At 59.1% G+C, this 15,264-nt stretch overlaps 1 protein-coding gene across 1 annotated transcript in view; it reads right to left on the reverse strand.

Annotated features, from left to right (window-relative positions):
- Positions 1-1,297: 1,297 nt before the first annotated feature.
- TECTA (tectorin alpha) overlaps positions 1,298-15,264 on the reverse strand; it is a 28,492-nt gene continuing 14,525 nt past the window's right edge. The window contains exons 8-23 of the mRNA XM_075035016.1: positions 14,466-15,058; positions 13,392-13,965; positions 11,612-12,222; positions 10,724-11,285; positions 9,163-9,362; positions 7,224-7,607; positions 6,258-6,544; positions 5,886-6,166; positions 5,601-5,711; positions 5,046-5,248; positions 4,190-4,353; positions 3,783-4,031; positions 3,083-3,245; positions 2,692-2,779; positions 1,905-2,021; positions 1,298-1,404 (exon numbers count right to left, since the gene is read on the reverse strand). Of these exons, the coding sequence (XP_074891117.1) occupies positions 1,298-1,404; positions 1,905-2,021; positions 2,692-2,779; positions 3,083-3,245; positions 3,783-4,031; positions 4,190-4,353; positions 5,046-5,248; positions 5,601-5,711; positions 5,886-6,166; positions 6,258-6,544; positions 7,224-7,607; positions 9,163-9,362; positions 10,724-11,285; positions 11,612-12,222; positions 13,392-13,965; positions 14,466-15,058 (4,694 nt within the window). The remainder of the gene's footprint in view (positions 1,405-1,904; positions 2,022-2,691; positions 2,780-3,082; positions 3,246-3,782; positions 4,032-4,189; positions 4,354-5,045; positions 5,249-5,600; positions 5,712-5,885; positions 6,167-6,257; positions 6,545-7,223; positions 7,608-9,162; positions 9,363-10,723; positions 11,286-11,611; positions 12,223-13,391; positions 13,966-14,465; positions 15,059-15,264) is intronic.

Raw genomic sequence — 15,264 nt, forward strand, 5'->3', positions numbered from 1 at the left:
GCAACTCGCTCGACCGCTGCCCACCTCCAGCCACTGGGCTCCTCAGCTCTCCCTGGGACCCTGGCAGAGAACTCAGGTGCCCCCTTCCCTCCCCACAACAGCTTACTACTCCCTCCATCCCCCTGCCCCAATTCCAGCTCATCCGACCCACCTAATAAAGTACAGGCGCACCACCTCTTTCCTCCAGCCCCAACCTGGGCCCTTGGCTCTGGCATGCCCCGTATGTGGCCCCTGCCCGGCACCCTGAAACCCACGCTCCTCACCCCTCCCAGGGACCCTCTCCGGCCCCGGCTGCCTCTCCCCATCCTTGCTGCCATCACGCAGGACAACACCACTTACGAAGGATTACGACGCTTTTTATTCCCACACAGCCGTTTCACAGAGTACAAACACAAGACAAGACACCAACACAGACAGTCTCCCCCACACCCACCGGCACCCCCAGGCCACTCTCAGCTCTCCCGCCGGGTGTCCCGACGCCACCCTGTGCCCACGGACCCTGACCCTGCTCTCGCCCTCAAAAAACTTTGCCACGGCACACCACGCAAACAAGGGAGGGAGTTCCGTCCCTCATTTCTCTGGCTCTCACTCCTGCCCATCAGAAAGCACCCCTTTCCAGACATTGGGACTGGCTTGTCACCACCACAGCGCACCAAGAGGCTTCCCAGACCCCCGGGGATGAGCTCGGCCCTCCACCACACACCTCAACAAGACCTCTGCTCTGGAGAGCCAGAGGGCAACACACTCCCAAGGTGTCACGACATCCAACGATGTTGTCGCGCTCCTCTGGCCCGTGACCTGTGCTGCAACACCTACCTCTGGCCGAGTCCGTGTGCTCGCAAGACACTGATGGCAGGTCCTGAGGACTGTGGGGACTCACAGCTGTCCATGCGAGGGGACGGCGTGTGCTCCGTCCCATCCCGCGCTACCGACAGGGGTGCGGGCCGCCTACAGTGTGTTCTATGAGGGAAAGCCTGGGAAAAAGCTGTAAAAAAACCCCCTCAAGTCCCACATCGATGATGGAAAGCTGCAAAAAAACCCCCAAGTCCCGCATCGATGCCAGAAACCTGCAAAAAAACCCCAAGTCCCACATTGATGCTGGCAAACATCCAGCCGCGCCTGCCACACAACACCTTCACGGTCCACATCCGATCTCTCTCCAGATCAAGTACCTCTCTTGCCTCCATGCAGCAGGATGGGTCGGAGGCAGCTTAGCCGCTGTGGGGGTGCTGTCTCCTACCCTACAAAGACTCAGGCTGACGTGAGAACAGTACTTGGCTGGGCGACAGAGCCGCACCTACGAGGTCAGGTCCCGCAGAGCTGCGCACAGCCACAGCCACAGCCACAGCTGGGCTGCCACCAGAAGGGTCACTCGGGCACGGTGCTCCCCTGAAGAGCTGGAGGCTGCCAACGCAACAACAAGACCAACGTGAGCTGGGGCCACGGCACACGCACAACAGGCACCTCCTTTCTCCCCAACACCCCAGGTGCCCCACAAACCACACTGGCCCCTCACCCTCCTGGGTGCCCCATCTCATGAGTGGGCCCCCCCTCCCACAAGCCCCTTGTTGGCCTCCAGACTTTTCCTGTGGCTTCTACTCTACCCTGCCACTGCCCTGCACCACACTATACACCATCACCGCTCTTGCAACTGACTGCCTGCCGGCTCTTCAAAGTCCACCATCGTTGGCCTCGCAGCCCTCAGGCGCCACACTGCCAAGCACCTCCGTCCCCTGGGAATGGCGCGCATCCAGCTCCCTGCCTTCCACCTCCCTCCCAGCTGCGACATGCCACATGATCCAGCCACCTTCCCCACACCACTTGCCCCTATGGCCCTCAGCTCGGGCACAGAAGCACCCCACTATGCTTGCCCTGACTCCTCCTGTGTCGCCCCCGGTACTTGCCCCTGCAGCTCTTGCCATCCCCTTGCAGCGTCCCCGTCACACAGCTGCACAGGGGTCCGTCCACCCGGCTCGTGCAGATCTGCTCGCAGCCTCCGTTGTCCTCGCACCAGTCTGATCCTGGGCATAAAGAACAAAGGACACCTGAGCGACGTGCCCAGACCCCAAGCGCCCCAAATCCTTGGCTGCCTAAGACCCACACTCCCTGCTACAACAAGGGGTCCCACAAGAGCACGCCCGTCACCTGCCAGGCACACCCTCATGTCACACGTGTCGTTGGGATGACGCTAGGACCCAGCTAGGCTCCCATCGTCCCCCGTGATCCCAAAGCAGCACCTAGTCTGATGCTCACAACCCTCCGAGGGCCTTTGGGGAAGACAAAGAGGAGCAGCCACAGCACAGGGCCAGAAACAGAGCACCCCACAACACCCTGGGCTTCCGCTGCCCACCCTGCCATCATGCCAGCTCCTGTGCAACCACCCACGGACCCCTAGGAACAAATATCCCCAAGCAAGGCGGACCCTCAACGTGGCCCACACCTGCACCCACCCGACTGGCACACGCATGCCCTCCACCCTCATCTCCCAGCAGCAAAAACCCCGAGGGCTCTCTTGCACTTGTCCCGATTCCTGCTCAAAGGAACAGCCTCTCCCCACAGGACACATGCACGCATGCTCCCTCGCCCCGGGGTCCTGCCGTGCCCAGGCACTGCCCTGCAGCACGCCACTGGGCTCAACTCGGATGGTCGACAAACCCCCCCAGCCTTCCTTGGGGTCACACACACACTTACGCTTTCTTCTAATAGGGCCCACCGAGATGATCTGCTCCTTGGGCTCCTCGGCAAACACGCTGGCCTTCCTCGTGTGCTGAGGGCAGTTCTACGCAGGGATAAATGCTGCCTCCGTTACTCTCGGCCCCTGCCTGGGCCCCCTCCATGCCCCTCCAACCAGCCCAGCTCCCGAAGGGACCCTGCGATCAGCCTCACAGAGCACGGGTCCCAAGGCGACCTGCCCATGGCAGGTCTCTCCTCCTGGCACCCAGAGGGACACGCGACCCTCCCGGCCTCGCCCCCGGGGCTAGGTCTCCAGCCGCCTCTCTGACGCCGGGTCAACCGGGCTTGCTGCGCTCCGCTGGAGCCATGCAAAGCGAGTGACCCATCCCTCAGCACTTGTCCCACTTACTATTTTGCAGGAGTATTTCTCCGAATCACAGAGGGAGACAGCGCAGTGGAGGTGAACTTCATCATAATCCCCGATGAACTTGAAGACGGTGACGTGGAAGCGACATGTCAATGACACCCCATTCTCCTCTATGCCGATGGTGTTGTCCTTCATGTTTTGGCACCTGTGCAAAGCACTGGTGCTCGCCCCGGCCCTCCCATGACCGAGACCCTCCCTCGAGGGACACTGCTTGTCCCTGTCCCCATAAGGCCCCTTGCCCTGGGTCCCGTGGCTGTGTGCTTAGATCTGATGGGGATGGATGAGGGCGTTGCGCCCTGCCTCTGTAGCGTGACCTCTCTGTGGCACTTCCAACTTCATCATACTCCCGCTTCCCAAGACATCTCCTCCATGATCCACGTCCCCCCATCCCCTACAGAAGCCCCAACTCCTGTGGCCTCGGCAACATGAGGAAGGCCACTTCTCTCCACAGCCGGGACTCCGTCGCACGGGGGGCCTCTGGCTACCTCTGCGCTAAGCAAACTAAATCCTGCACTAACAACGCAAGTTGCCCTGTGCCCCACCCTTTCCAGATCTTAGTCAACCATCTCGCTGACCGAAAGGTCCCCTGCTCCAACTGACACCGCCGCCCCTTCGAGCGCCCAGCCTGACAGATGTGACAAAAACCAGGGCGTGCTGGGCCACCTGGCCCATGGTCGCTCACCCTCCCTCGATGATGAAATAGCGCAGCTTGTCGTTGCTGTCCCGCGAGGGGGTAGCATAGCACTTATTCAGCATCAGGATCAAGTGGTTGGAATCGGCCCCGACGACAAAGACCCCCACGTAGAGCACGTCCCGGGTGGTGAGCACCACCTCACCCTGTCGGTAGGGGTGCTTGTAGGATGAATTCTTGTACAGGGCCATCTTGGTCGTGAAGCTCCCTTCTTGCGTCGGCACCGTCAGGTTAATCACACTAATGATGACAAAGAAATACTGGCTCGGATGGGGGAAAGGCTATGAACCCTCAGCTCGGCACCTCGCTTCGGACCCTCGCCGCCTCACCCTCCACCTGCCTGCCCGCTCCTGTGCCCATGTGACGGGAGAGGCCGTGCAGCTCGCCCCAGCTCCTACCTGAGCATTGGCCGCACGACTGAATCCAGGGAGATCTTGATGTCCAGCTCGTAGGCACAGGAAAACTCCACGTTGATGGTCCGGTCCCGGGTGATGATGTTGCCTGTGTTGTTCGCGCTCTCGATCCACACCGTGTTCTTGTACACTATGTGTGTGCTGTTTGACTGCAGAAGGAACGCAGGGCATCACTGGAGACTGGCTGTCTCCGTTCCCCTGCTCCTAATGAACATGTCAGCCCCTAAATGAGCCGCACAAGGAGGGCCCTGCAGCCTCTCCACCACCCTTGGCCAGAAAGGGTATGGTTCAGCGGGGCTAGGAACCGCTGGGCAGCATCCTCAGTCTACAAGACCTGCCTCTGTTTTCCTTAACCCCCACCCCATGAAAGCACCATGCACACCCCCACTCTGTCCCTGGCGTCCAGCCAGGCCTCTGCAGAGGAGGACTGCCTGGCTGGTGTGAAGACGCACCGCCTCGATGCCCCCCACGCCAACAAGTTCCTCACATATGTAACAGCTCAGAATACACGGACCGCTCTCCTCTGCCTCCCAACTACCCCTCTGCCCTCTCCTGCATCCTCTGGTCCAGGACACCAGTCAGTGAGGCAACGGTGATCCCACGTGCTACAAAGCACACCTGTGACCTACTGCCTGAGCATGAGCTGCCCTGATGGGTGGTCAGAGCTACATGTGCATCCCAGGCGCCGGTCAACTCTCAGGTCCCTTTCGCCCCATCAAGCCGCCTCCCGAAGGCATGTTTTCCCCCCTCCTCCGCCCTCAAGTTGCACGAATGAGAAGACACCCAAGATGAACAGCCTGGCTTCTGCTCCCAGCCCCCTGTGCCCCGTACCATAGCTCACCTGCACCACATTGCCACAGTTGCCTTTGGTGTTGTTGATCTGGAAGGAGATGAAGTCCTCCCCTTCGATGCCAGGGCAGTGGCGGTCATTGACCCGCACCCCCTCACGCTCAAAGCCCAGCTGGAACAGCTTGCACTTTGAAATGGACACCTCCATTTGGGCAGCTTTGCAGGTCACCTCTGCATCAATTATGTCATGGGTGGCTGGAGGAGAAGACGAGGCAGCTGCAGAACACCACAAATGGCACCACGGGTCCAGGCTGCCAGCCCACCTGGCCCTCCTCCCCACCACCACAAACGGGACAGGATCATCTCCTGCAGCATGCCCTGCCTGTCCGACATCCCTGCAGCCCAAAGGGCTCCCGAGCCAGAGATGCTCATAATGGGCTCTCCAGAAAACCTGCTCCCATCCTGAACCGCTCACAGTGGCAAAACCCTATCTCTGCAAATGTCCCGGCCCTTGGCATCTCCCTTCCCGAAGCCCTGGCTGTACAACAGCCTAATGCCTGCCCGTGCCGCTTGGTGACAGCCCTGTGGACAGAACCAGAGGACTCACTGTTCCCGTAGGGCGGGGGCTCGATGCAGCCGCACAGCTCCCCACCGTTGTCCAGTTCACAGCTGCGGTTGGGGCAGTCGGCGCCCACGCAGGGATCTTCCACCACTCCTGCTAAACAGCACAAGACAAAGCGCAAACACAATCTTCACTCTTGGGCTGCAGGGTAGGTGCCTCCGACCACCACAGGCTGCCCCCACCCCAGCAGCCCCACTCCCCCTCTCCTGCCGGTTGTGGTCCCGGCGGGATGTGGCTCCCCTCAACCTGGATGGCCCCTGGCTCTCTTACAGCAATTCTCCTTCTCGATCCACTCAGTGCCCAGGATGCCAAAAGTACGGCAGGCCTCGCCGTAGGCAGCCAGCGAGCCGCACAGCTGGACCTTCTTGTGGTTGTAGCAGCCGTCCAGAAAGCAGGACTCGTAAAAGGGCAGGGGGTCCAGGAGGCCGTAGCAGGGCTGGAAGAAGCCTTTCATGTCCGTCAGCTTCAGGCAGTAGCTGTCGCTCTGCAGCTCCTGGATCTGGACGTTGTCGCAGGAGGCGGCATACTGCGAGTACTGCAGCTCGTTGCAGCTGTGGGCACCGGACAGGTCGCGGGGGCTCCCATCGTGGCCGGCCCCGCTCCCGCTCCCACCCGGCAGGGAAGGGCCATCCGACCGCTCACCTCTTCTGCATGCCGTTGGTCTTCCAGCTCTGCGCCAGCAGTACACTGCTGACCGCCGGCTTCCCCCGCAGCGTCGCATAGTCATCCGTCCGGTCACCATTGAAATTGCCACAGAGGCCGCACACCTTGTTCTGCAGCCGCTCCCCAATGGCGATTTTGATGACGTTGAAGCCGTTGTAGCGGATCTGGATGTCGGGGCTGGAGTCGATGACCAGGAAGCCCTCCTGGCTGAAGATCTTTGTGGAAAGCCCCGTGACAAAGGGGATGCTCACATGGCTGCCGTTCACCTGGCACGGGAGAGGACACGAGGCTGATGTCCCTCCCGTCCCCTCCACCTATGGATGCGAGCGTGAGCCGCCCGCAAATGGCTCTGGAACTGCCTCTCGCTGTCCCGGCCATGAAAATGCACCACCTTGTCTTTGGCAGGGGCCGGCATATCCTCCTCCTCCTTCCAGCCCGACTGATTGCTAGTTCTGAGCGCACTACCTCCCTTAAATGCCTGCATGAGGCTGTGCCGCAAAGGGACACCTACTCACGTGCAGAGGCTCTAGCTTGGGACTCATCGCTCAGTAGGAAAGGGCACAGATGGTGCCCTTCAGAGACCAAGTGACACTGCAGCGACAGCCAGCCCTCTGTACCCCTCTGCTCAAAAAGACGGCTTAGCTCGCACCACAAAGGTGGACGGGTACGCGACTACAAACTCTCGGGCTGCAGACGTCCTGGCCTCCTGCCAGCCCTTTTGTCCCAGCTGGCATCCCCCCCCAAAGCCCAATGGATGACAGCTGCGTCCTTCACCCATACAGCTGCCTCGACCAGGACGCAAAGCCACCAATGGACCCTACCAGGACTCTTGCAGAGACCGTCATGCGGCCCCACGTGCCATCCTCCTCTGCTCGGGACTGGTCCCCTAACGCCCAGCCCGCAGCCCCTCTCTGGAGGAGGCAGATGTCCCTGACAAGACCTTACCTTGACAGTATTCCTGTCACTGATGAGGATCTGCTCCTCGTTGATGTAGAAGTACACGGGGGAGATGATGGTGAGGTTGGGCGAGGACCACTTGTCAAAATTGATGATGAGCTGGAAGGAGAAGTCGGGCAGCTTCTGGCAGATGGTGGAGAGGACGAAGGCGCAGTTGGCGGGGAAGCGGAGGAAGGCCCCGTCGAAGGTACGGAAGACGCCGCCACCTGCCGCCAGGCAGAAGGAGCTCCTGGTGCTGAAGCAGCCACGGACACCATTGCGCAGGGCGCACTCCTCGTCCGACTTGCAGTGCCGTGGGTCGCACTGGATGAGGTTGCGCCGGAAGCAGCGGCACCGGCGGGTGCAGTCTCCGTTCCAGAAGAGTTGCTTGGGCTGAAAGAGGAACCCATGGCTGGCTGGCAGGGTTGAGGACCCCTGCCCTACCCTCTGTGGATGCTTGGGCCAAGGTTTACACCCCTCTGCTGCATGCAAGTGAGAGCGGGTAACGAGGACAGAGAAAAAGGTGCAAAGAACACGCTGGCAGCTCACACCTACCTTGCAACATCTCTGCTACCCATAGGCACAAGGCAACGGCACGTTTCCACTACCACCACAACCTCCCTCACCTCTCGTACGTGCAGACAAAACACAGCATGCTAAATACCTCCTTGACCTCTTTCTTGTGCCCTGCTGGCCACCAACCCGTCTACTAGGGTCCCCATATGACAGTACCCCGATACTGGCTCCTTATGGCTGCAGGGCTTGGCAAAGACACCTTATGGAGCACAGTTTCACTGACACAAAATACAACCTGCTATAATATGAGCAATGCCACCAGCACAACACCCTGCTGAATCAAACTCCTGAGTAACATCCAACAGCTACAAATAAGTGCATTTCACGTGAAATAGTAAACCCGTCTCGCATGGAATACCTAGAACAATGTGGTCATACAGTACTGGACTTTGGTACTCATCAAATCCAGTCTTCCTAGTGCCCGCCCTTTCTTCCCCTCCTCCACCAGTTCCCTCCCATGCCTGCCTGACAGCCGAGTGACCCTCACCCAACAACCCCGTGATGATTTTGCCAGACAGAAAGACTTGCTACGCAGCACACCGTGGGGGGACATCCCTCTCCCCCGGTACCGCCTAGAGCTGCGAAAGCCCTGTGCTACCACTGCATCATCCCTACCCTCGCCGACAGCCATGGTTTCCATCGCCAGCATGGTACCAGACTCTCGCTTTGTGGAGTCTTACCAACTCCACTTTTCCACTCCTCTAGGAGACACAATTCCCACGGGGCCTCGGATTGAGGCTTCCTTGCTCTACACTGGCCTTCCTCACACTGGAGCTCCGAAAGAGCGGCCATGTGAAGCTCTCGGGCTGGAAACAAGACTGGTGCGGGAGAGGTGCTTCTGACGTGTAAGCAACCTGATGCGAGTGCATGCTGGTAGTCAGATCAGACCTGGACCCCAGCCCCGACACAGGGATTCCTCCAGCAGGAGCGACAGTAATATGCTCTGCAGCTCACAGGAGGACTTGGGACATTGTAGGACAGCTCAGCCCCAGCAAACACCAGCAAACATCCCACAGACCATCACCAGGGCTTTGCTACAGACCCCGCTTTGCCTCTCTGCGCTTCCACTAGACACATGTCTGCCCGCTCTGCCCCTCGTTCCCCGCTCACTCTCGCTTGGTGCAAAACCACCAGACTTCAGAGCAATCCCCAAGCACGGCTGGGGACCGGCAGACATGCACGATGCTGATGAAGGAGAGGACCTGTGGAGCAGTCTCTCTGCCTGAGGCTACGATCCTGGCAAACGGACCCAGCACGACACCCAGTACGGGCCCAGCCTGACTGATGTCCTTGCTCAGGGCACGAGACTCTGCCCAGAAATGTCAGAAAGAGGGTGAGAGAAAGCCTTGAGAGAAGCACATGAGCGGCGTACCTCATAGTATTTGCCGTCGGAGTAGCAGCCGCAGTTGTGGGGAAGGATGCAGCTCTTGCCGTTGAGGACGTAGCCGGAGTCGCACTGGCATCCCTCCACGCAGTAGTGGCTGCAGTCACTCTTCAGCCGGATGGCGGCACATCGGGGCTGGCACAGGGACACGCAGCTCTCGTAGTGGCTGTTGGGGGGACAGCTGACGGCTGCGATGTTACCAGAAGACAAAGCGGATACAGATTAGCACCCCAGACAAAACCAACCTGGCGGCCAGCTGCACCTGGGGCCATAATCCCCACTGCTCCTGTCCCTGGGCAGCTCACTCCCCTGCCAAGGTGGTTAACACAGACCACGTTGCCCAGAGAGGTACCCGGAGCAACCAGGCACACAACCGAAGGGAAAAGGCAGACTTTGTCCCTCCATCCTACGCTGCTTGCCAGCTGCCTAGTCCAAGCTGAGCAATGCTTCTCTGTTACTCACCGCTGTCTCTGAGCTCCTGCGCACCAGTTTCTCAAGAGCCCTTTCCCCCTGCTCCCTGCTCTCCCACAAACAAGCCTGCTCACTGATGCCAGATTAACGTCTCCCTGCAGGAGGGATTCTCGTGCTGGCCCTGGGGCCTTTCAGGTAGTTTACGGAGCCTCCATGCTCTCCAGGGGACACGTTTTTGCTGAGCTGTCGGAGTGTGAAGCCTGTGAGGAACGCTGCCTGTGCCCGAGCAGGCCGCTTCTCCCCACGCCCCACTGGGGACCATTTTGGACCCGGCATGTGGGTGCTGGTCAGTGGCCTTGCCACCCCTGCCCTGTGAGAGTGGTGCCTTCTGAGCCATGAATTTGCTCGTTAGAAGGAAGAACGACATAAATTTAATTTTCAGTCCTGTTAGCAAAGACAATTACTTCCCATCTGATTTGCCAGATAGATCGGCTGCCGGAGAGGCTTGCGGCCCCAGTCCTCGGGAGCCTAATTGAACATTGTGTTGTAATCTTATTGATGAGAGCGTGCGGCATCATTAGAGCAAACACGTACTCCTGGCTTTGAAGCCAACTAATATAATTCCTGTTTAACAATGGAGGGACAGCGAATAACTTGTGAACTTGAAGCTTCCCCCTTTCCATCCCCGCTCCCACTATACTGCACGCAGGTTGTAACAACTCCAAGAGAACATTTAGCCCCAGACCCAATCCCACACCTCTCCCTCACCCAGCAAGTGCGGGAGGGCCGGGTGCCGGGCCATCAACCTCCCTCTCCCTGGTCTGCGGACAGGTCGGTCTGGCGTGCTCGGCAGTGACTACATGCACACCTACTGCACTGCTGTAGCTCACCGCTCCGTCGCCTGCCCCCTTATCTGGCAGGAAAGGAGAGGATTCCTGGGACCATCCCCAGGGACTGACCAGGGGGATCCGGGACATGTTTGGATCAATGGCCTGGAGGTAGCAGGCACCCGCTAGAGCTCCATGGGGTGCTATGCTACCTCTCTACAAAGTGACCTCCAGCAAGTGCTACAGCTACGATGGACAACCCCAGGAAGCACCTCTAGAGAAGAAGGACCCAGAGGCAGAGTGGCACTTACAGCACGAGGTGAAGTTTCTCCAGCCAGTAATGGCGATGCCCTGCGTTTGGCATGTGCTGGCATAATTCTGCAGCCAGCTGCAGGCTGTTTGCATGGCTCCCCCATCGACGCAGGTGTCAAAGAGGCAGTTCTTGTAGAAGAAGCCGGGGCTGATCTTGCTATGGCATTTGGCAAAGACACCGCTTTGGCTCGGGATGAGGCTGCAGAGCTGCTGGGGTTTCCAGAAGCCTTCCACCTTCCCACAGGCAGGGCAGCGGTCACCGCAGCCCACGCGGCAGAACGCATCCCGCTTCGCCCAGCTCTGGACGAAGTCGGCGACGCTGGCAGCTGGCGTGCCACCCATGGCTGCCAGGTCGTCTTCGGGGTTGCCATTGTAGCGACCGCAGAGGCCATAGGTCAGGTTCTGGAAGCTGCGTGGGACGGTGACAGAGAGAAAGGTCTTCCAGTCGTACACCACCTTCAGCCCAAAGTCGGTCTCGACCACGATGTGAAAGCCGAAGGCAAAGATATTCACTTTACCCTGGCCCAGTTTCAGGGGGAGGTAGAGACGCTCATCGTTGATCTGCATTGAAGGAAGCAAGATGTACCCTGAATGGGAATGACAATTGAAGCTGCTGCGGGAGGATACGAACGAGGGTGGCTCAGCACTCCCAGAGCAAGGTCCCCGCTGGGCCCGCCTCTACATCCCAAACAAGGCAGCCAAAGCGGAAGCCCCCTCCAAAAGCTGTGCCTGGCGGCACCCTAGGGACAAGCTGGAGCGTACGCACTGCCCGACCCCTGGAAAACCTTGAGAGCCATAAGGCCTCTTGCCTAGGGAATCGCTCTGTGGTTTGGAAGCCACAGCAGGGAAGAATAACCACCGCCCTGCCCTTGTGGCCACGCACTCACCAGCACAGTATATTTGTAGGCTCGGTGGATGACGATGTTGTAACTGAAGACCTCCACTTCGACTTGTTTCACCCACAGGGCCAGAGAAGTGTCCCGATCCTCGTTCTTGGCTGTGATGGTGAATGCCGGGAAAGTGTCTGACCGCTCCGACCTTGGCCGGGCTATCGTGGTGCACAGGACCAACGCACAGCTGCTCTGGTAGTCAAAAGAGTAGCCATCAAAGGTCAGGTAGTGTCCATAGCCAGAGATGATGCAGGAGGCATCAGTGCGGACATGGCAGTAGTAGAGGCCGTTCTCCTCCAGGCAGTACTCGTCGTCCTTGCAGGAGACGTTCTCACAGTACACGCTGTTGTCGGAGCCGTTGCAGTAGCAGAGGAAGTGGCAGGCGATGTCCATCCAAAAGGTCTGGTTGGTGGCCAGCTGGCGCCCCTCGAAATTGCAGCCACACTCACCGCGGGGAACACAGCGTGTGCCACGGAAGGCGAAGCCCTCGTCGCACTGGCAGCCCTCTGTGCAGGTGTCCGTGCAGACGGGGCCTGTTGCCAGGGTCTCACAGGTCTCCACGCAGCTCATGCACTCCTCAAAGTGGCTGTTCTCTGGACAGGCGAGAGCTGCAGGGCCGACAAACGTGGAGCATGAGTTCCCAGCTCCGGCAGCCCTGGGGCAGCATGGGGTGGGGGAACAGGCAAAAGGTGGGAACGGGATGAGTGGTGACCGATGTGGGGGGAAAAAAAGCAGCTGGGAAACAGTCCCAGCACCTTGCCAGCCACCGTCTCTTCCCATCCCCTTTGCCACCCCTTCTCCTCTCAGCCATCGCCCTCCTCACATCACAGCCCCGTCCCACTGCATGCTAAGCAACACCTGCTCCCACTATTTTGGAGGGTGTGAGGTCAGGGCTCCCCAAGGGATGCCTCCCTCAAACCTCCGCGGCGAAGACAGGGGCTGCCTCCCCACCACATACTTCCACACTGGGGATTTTTCACATTCGCTTCTGAATTACGAATGTTTACCCATCAATGGCAAGTTTATAGCGACAGAGCTAAAAACAAGTGTTATTCAAATTATCCTCTGGTGGTGGCGTACAGCACTGTCAGACACCACCTGCAGCTCTGGAATGCTCCTACACCACATCATAAAACTTCCAATGCCTCCTGAAATACCACCCTGGAATCGCTACATTGGGAAATCTTTCTCTGGTGGCACGAGTGCTACCTAGAAACTACTGTCGGTATGCAGGGCAGTGCTGCCTTGCCTTCAGGCTCGTGAGGTGTTGCTTTCCTACCGCAATTTCCCTTTCCCTTCCGTACGCTGTGCAGGAGAGCCTTTTGTACGTGCCGGCCCTCCTCACGGCAGAAGGCTTTACCGGGCATAGCTCTTTTGAAGGCAAAGCTGATCTTTGGTTGACCGTTAGGGAAGAGAAGAGGAAAATAACTCCAGATTGCCAGCATTTAAGCACCTCCACCCCTACCCCTTCATATGACTTTGGGCAAATAATGCTGCCATTAGCACCGTCGGGTCAGGCCTCCCTCCCAAACAGCCCTTCTGCTATTGAGTGTCTTCCAGGCTGGTGACAGAGAAGCACCCTCTGGGTAAGGGGTACCCACTGGAGATGAAACAGGAGGCGGGGGAAAGAGAACCCATATTTTTCAGCATCCCATAAGAAAAGCTGCTCTACCTCTGTACACCCACAAGCTCCTGACAAAAAGACTTTGCCTGGGGTCGGCGGGGTCTACGTCCCCTTCTCCCCGTCCTGCGTACTTAAAAGCTTTGGCGGACTCACGGCAAAAACTGTGGCTCCTCCACTGGCCGACGTCCACCTCGGCGTTCTTGCAGGCGCTGGCGTAGCGTGCCACCGAGTCGCACAGCTCCGACCGGTTGCCTCCGCTCTGGCACAGACGGAAGAGGCACGTCCTGTAGTAGGCTGAGACGTTGACCACGCTGTGGCACTCCAGGAAGGAGCTGTTGGTAGGGTCGTTGATGATGCCGCAGTTGGAGCGGCTCCTGTAGGACTTGAGCAGCTCCGAGTCGTTGTTGCAGGCCTTGAGGAGGTCCCCGCACTCCCCGTTGCAGATCTCATCAAATGTGGTCCAGCTCTCCAGGAAGAGCTCCAGGTTGTCTGTGCACTTGCCCTTGGGCGGGCAGAATTCATTGCTGGCATTGCCGTCGAAGAAGCCACACAGGCCCCCAGTGCAGTTGAAGTAGGCGGTGGAGAGGTGGATCTCCAGGAGGCCTGAATCATAGTAGCCAATAGCCAGGAGCCCCTCTGACTCCATCATGGTGCCGTTGTCGCTACGGTAGATTTCCAGGCGGCTGGAAGGGTGGAAATAGGGCAGCTCCACGTCATAACCGTTCACCTACAAGTAACAAGCGGATCAAGATGCTTCAGGGAGGCCAACGCAACTTTGCACGGCCGTTCCTGCCTGCCAGCCGCACGGTGCTGGGTACACCAAACGCTTACTGACCGGGACCCCACGCCCCAAGGCCAGGAGCCTCCTTCAAGTGGGAGGATACGCTGTTTCCTTGCATTTTGCCCCACAAACAGAGAATTTTTTTCCAGGGAAAAAACAAGTTGCAGGAGACAACCACAACATCGGGAAAGCCTCCAGAACTGACTCAGCGAGAAAATGGGAATAACGGCGCTGTGACAACAACTGCGCAGGCACCTAAAGGGCCTCCACGCCGTGGTGGCCCACACGGGCTTCCTCCAAGTGCCGCCATAGCGCTCAAGGCCCCAACCTGGGGGAACAGTCCGGGGCCACAGACCCACAAGCCCCTTTCCAAAGGGACATTGGATCACAGCGCGAGCCACCGCTTTCCACCCCGGGGTGGGCTGCCCTGACAGCAGCACCTTTACCTTGATCTCTGACAGGCCAGCGCCTCCAATCTTCACCTCCTGGCCTACTGCCTGGATCCGCACGACGCGCGGCCCGTTGGGAGCGGATCCGGGCTTCTTTTGGCTGATGTCCACTTCGATGAAGTCCGGTCTCTCCGGGCAGGTTTTGAGCAGCGTGTAGGAGTGTTCCAGCGGATAGGGAAAGGTGACGCCGTCAAATGTCTGTAGGACCTGGTTCTGCCCCACCAAACACAGGCTCTCCCGCTTGGGGTAGCAGCCCCGGTAGCCGTTCTCAATGGTGCAGACCTCTCCTTCAGGGCAGGTGGTGTTAAAGCACCTGGCATCCCCGCCATCCTCACAGTGGCACTCCACCGTGCAGTCTGCTGCCGCCCAGAAAGACTCCCCGATGGCATAATACCGGCCGTCCACGTCGCAGCCACACTTCTGGACGGGGACGCAGCGGTCCACGCTGAGGACGTGGCCCTCGTTGCACTCGCAGCCCTCGGTGCACGGGGAGGCACAGGCCAGTGGGGCCGTGAGGTCCGAACACGTGGCAGGGCAGCTGCTGGTGCACACCGAGTAGTGGCTGAGAGCTGGGCACCGCACAGCCGTCGCTGTGGGCGCAGAGGGGAGACAAACAACAGGGGGACCATATTACAGCATGGTTCGGGGCCAATTACCTCTTTCCCATTGACTCACAACAGAGACAACACAGAGTGACCCAGGAGTCCCGCTTGATGGTAGAATTGGCCCCTCCATTTCCCTCCCCTGCCTCCCCAGCCGTTCCGCTTGTGCAAGCAATAGCTTCTCAAAAATGGCC

This window comes from Buteo buteo, chromosome 9 (genome assembly GCF_964188355.1).
Source record: "Buteo buteo chromosome 9, bButBut1.hap1.1, whole genome shotgun sequence".
Lineage (NCBI taxonomy): Eukaryota > Metazoa > Chordata > Aves > Accipitriformes > Accipitridae > Buteo > Buteo buteo.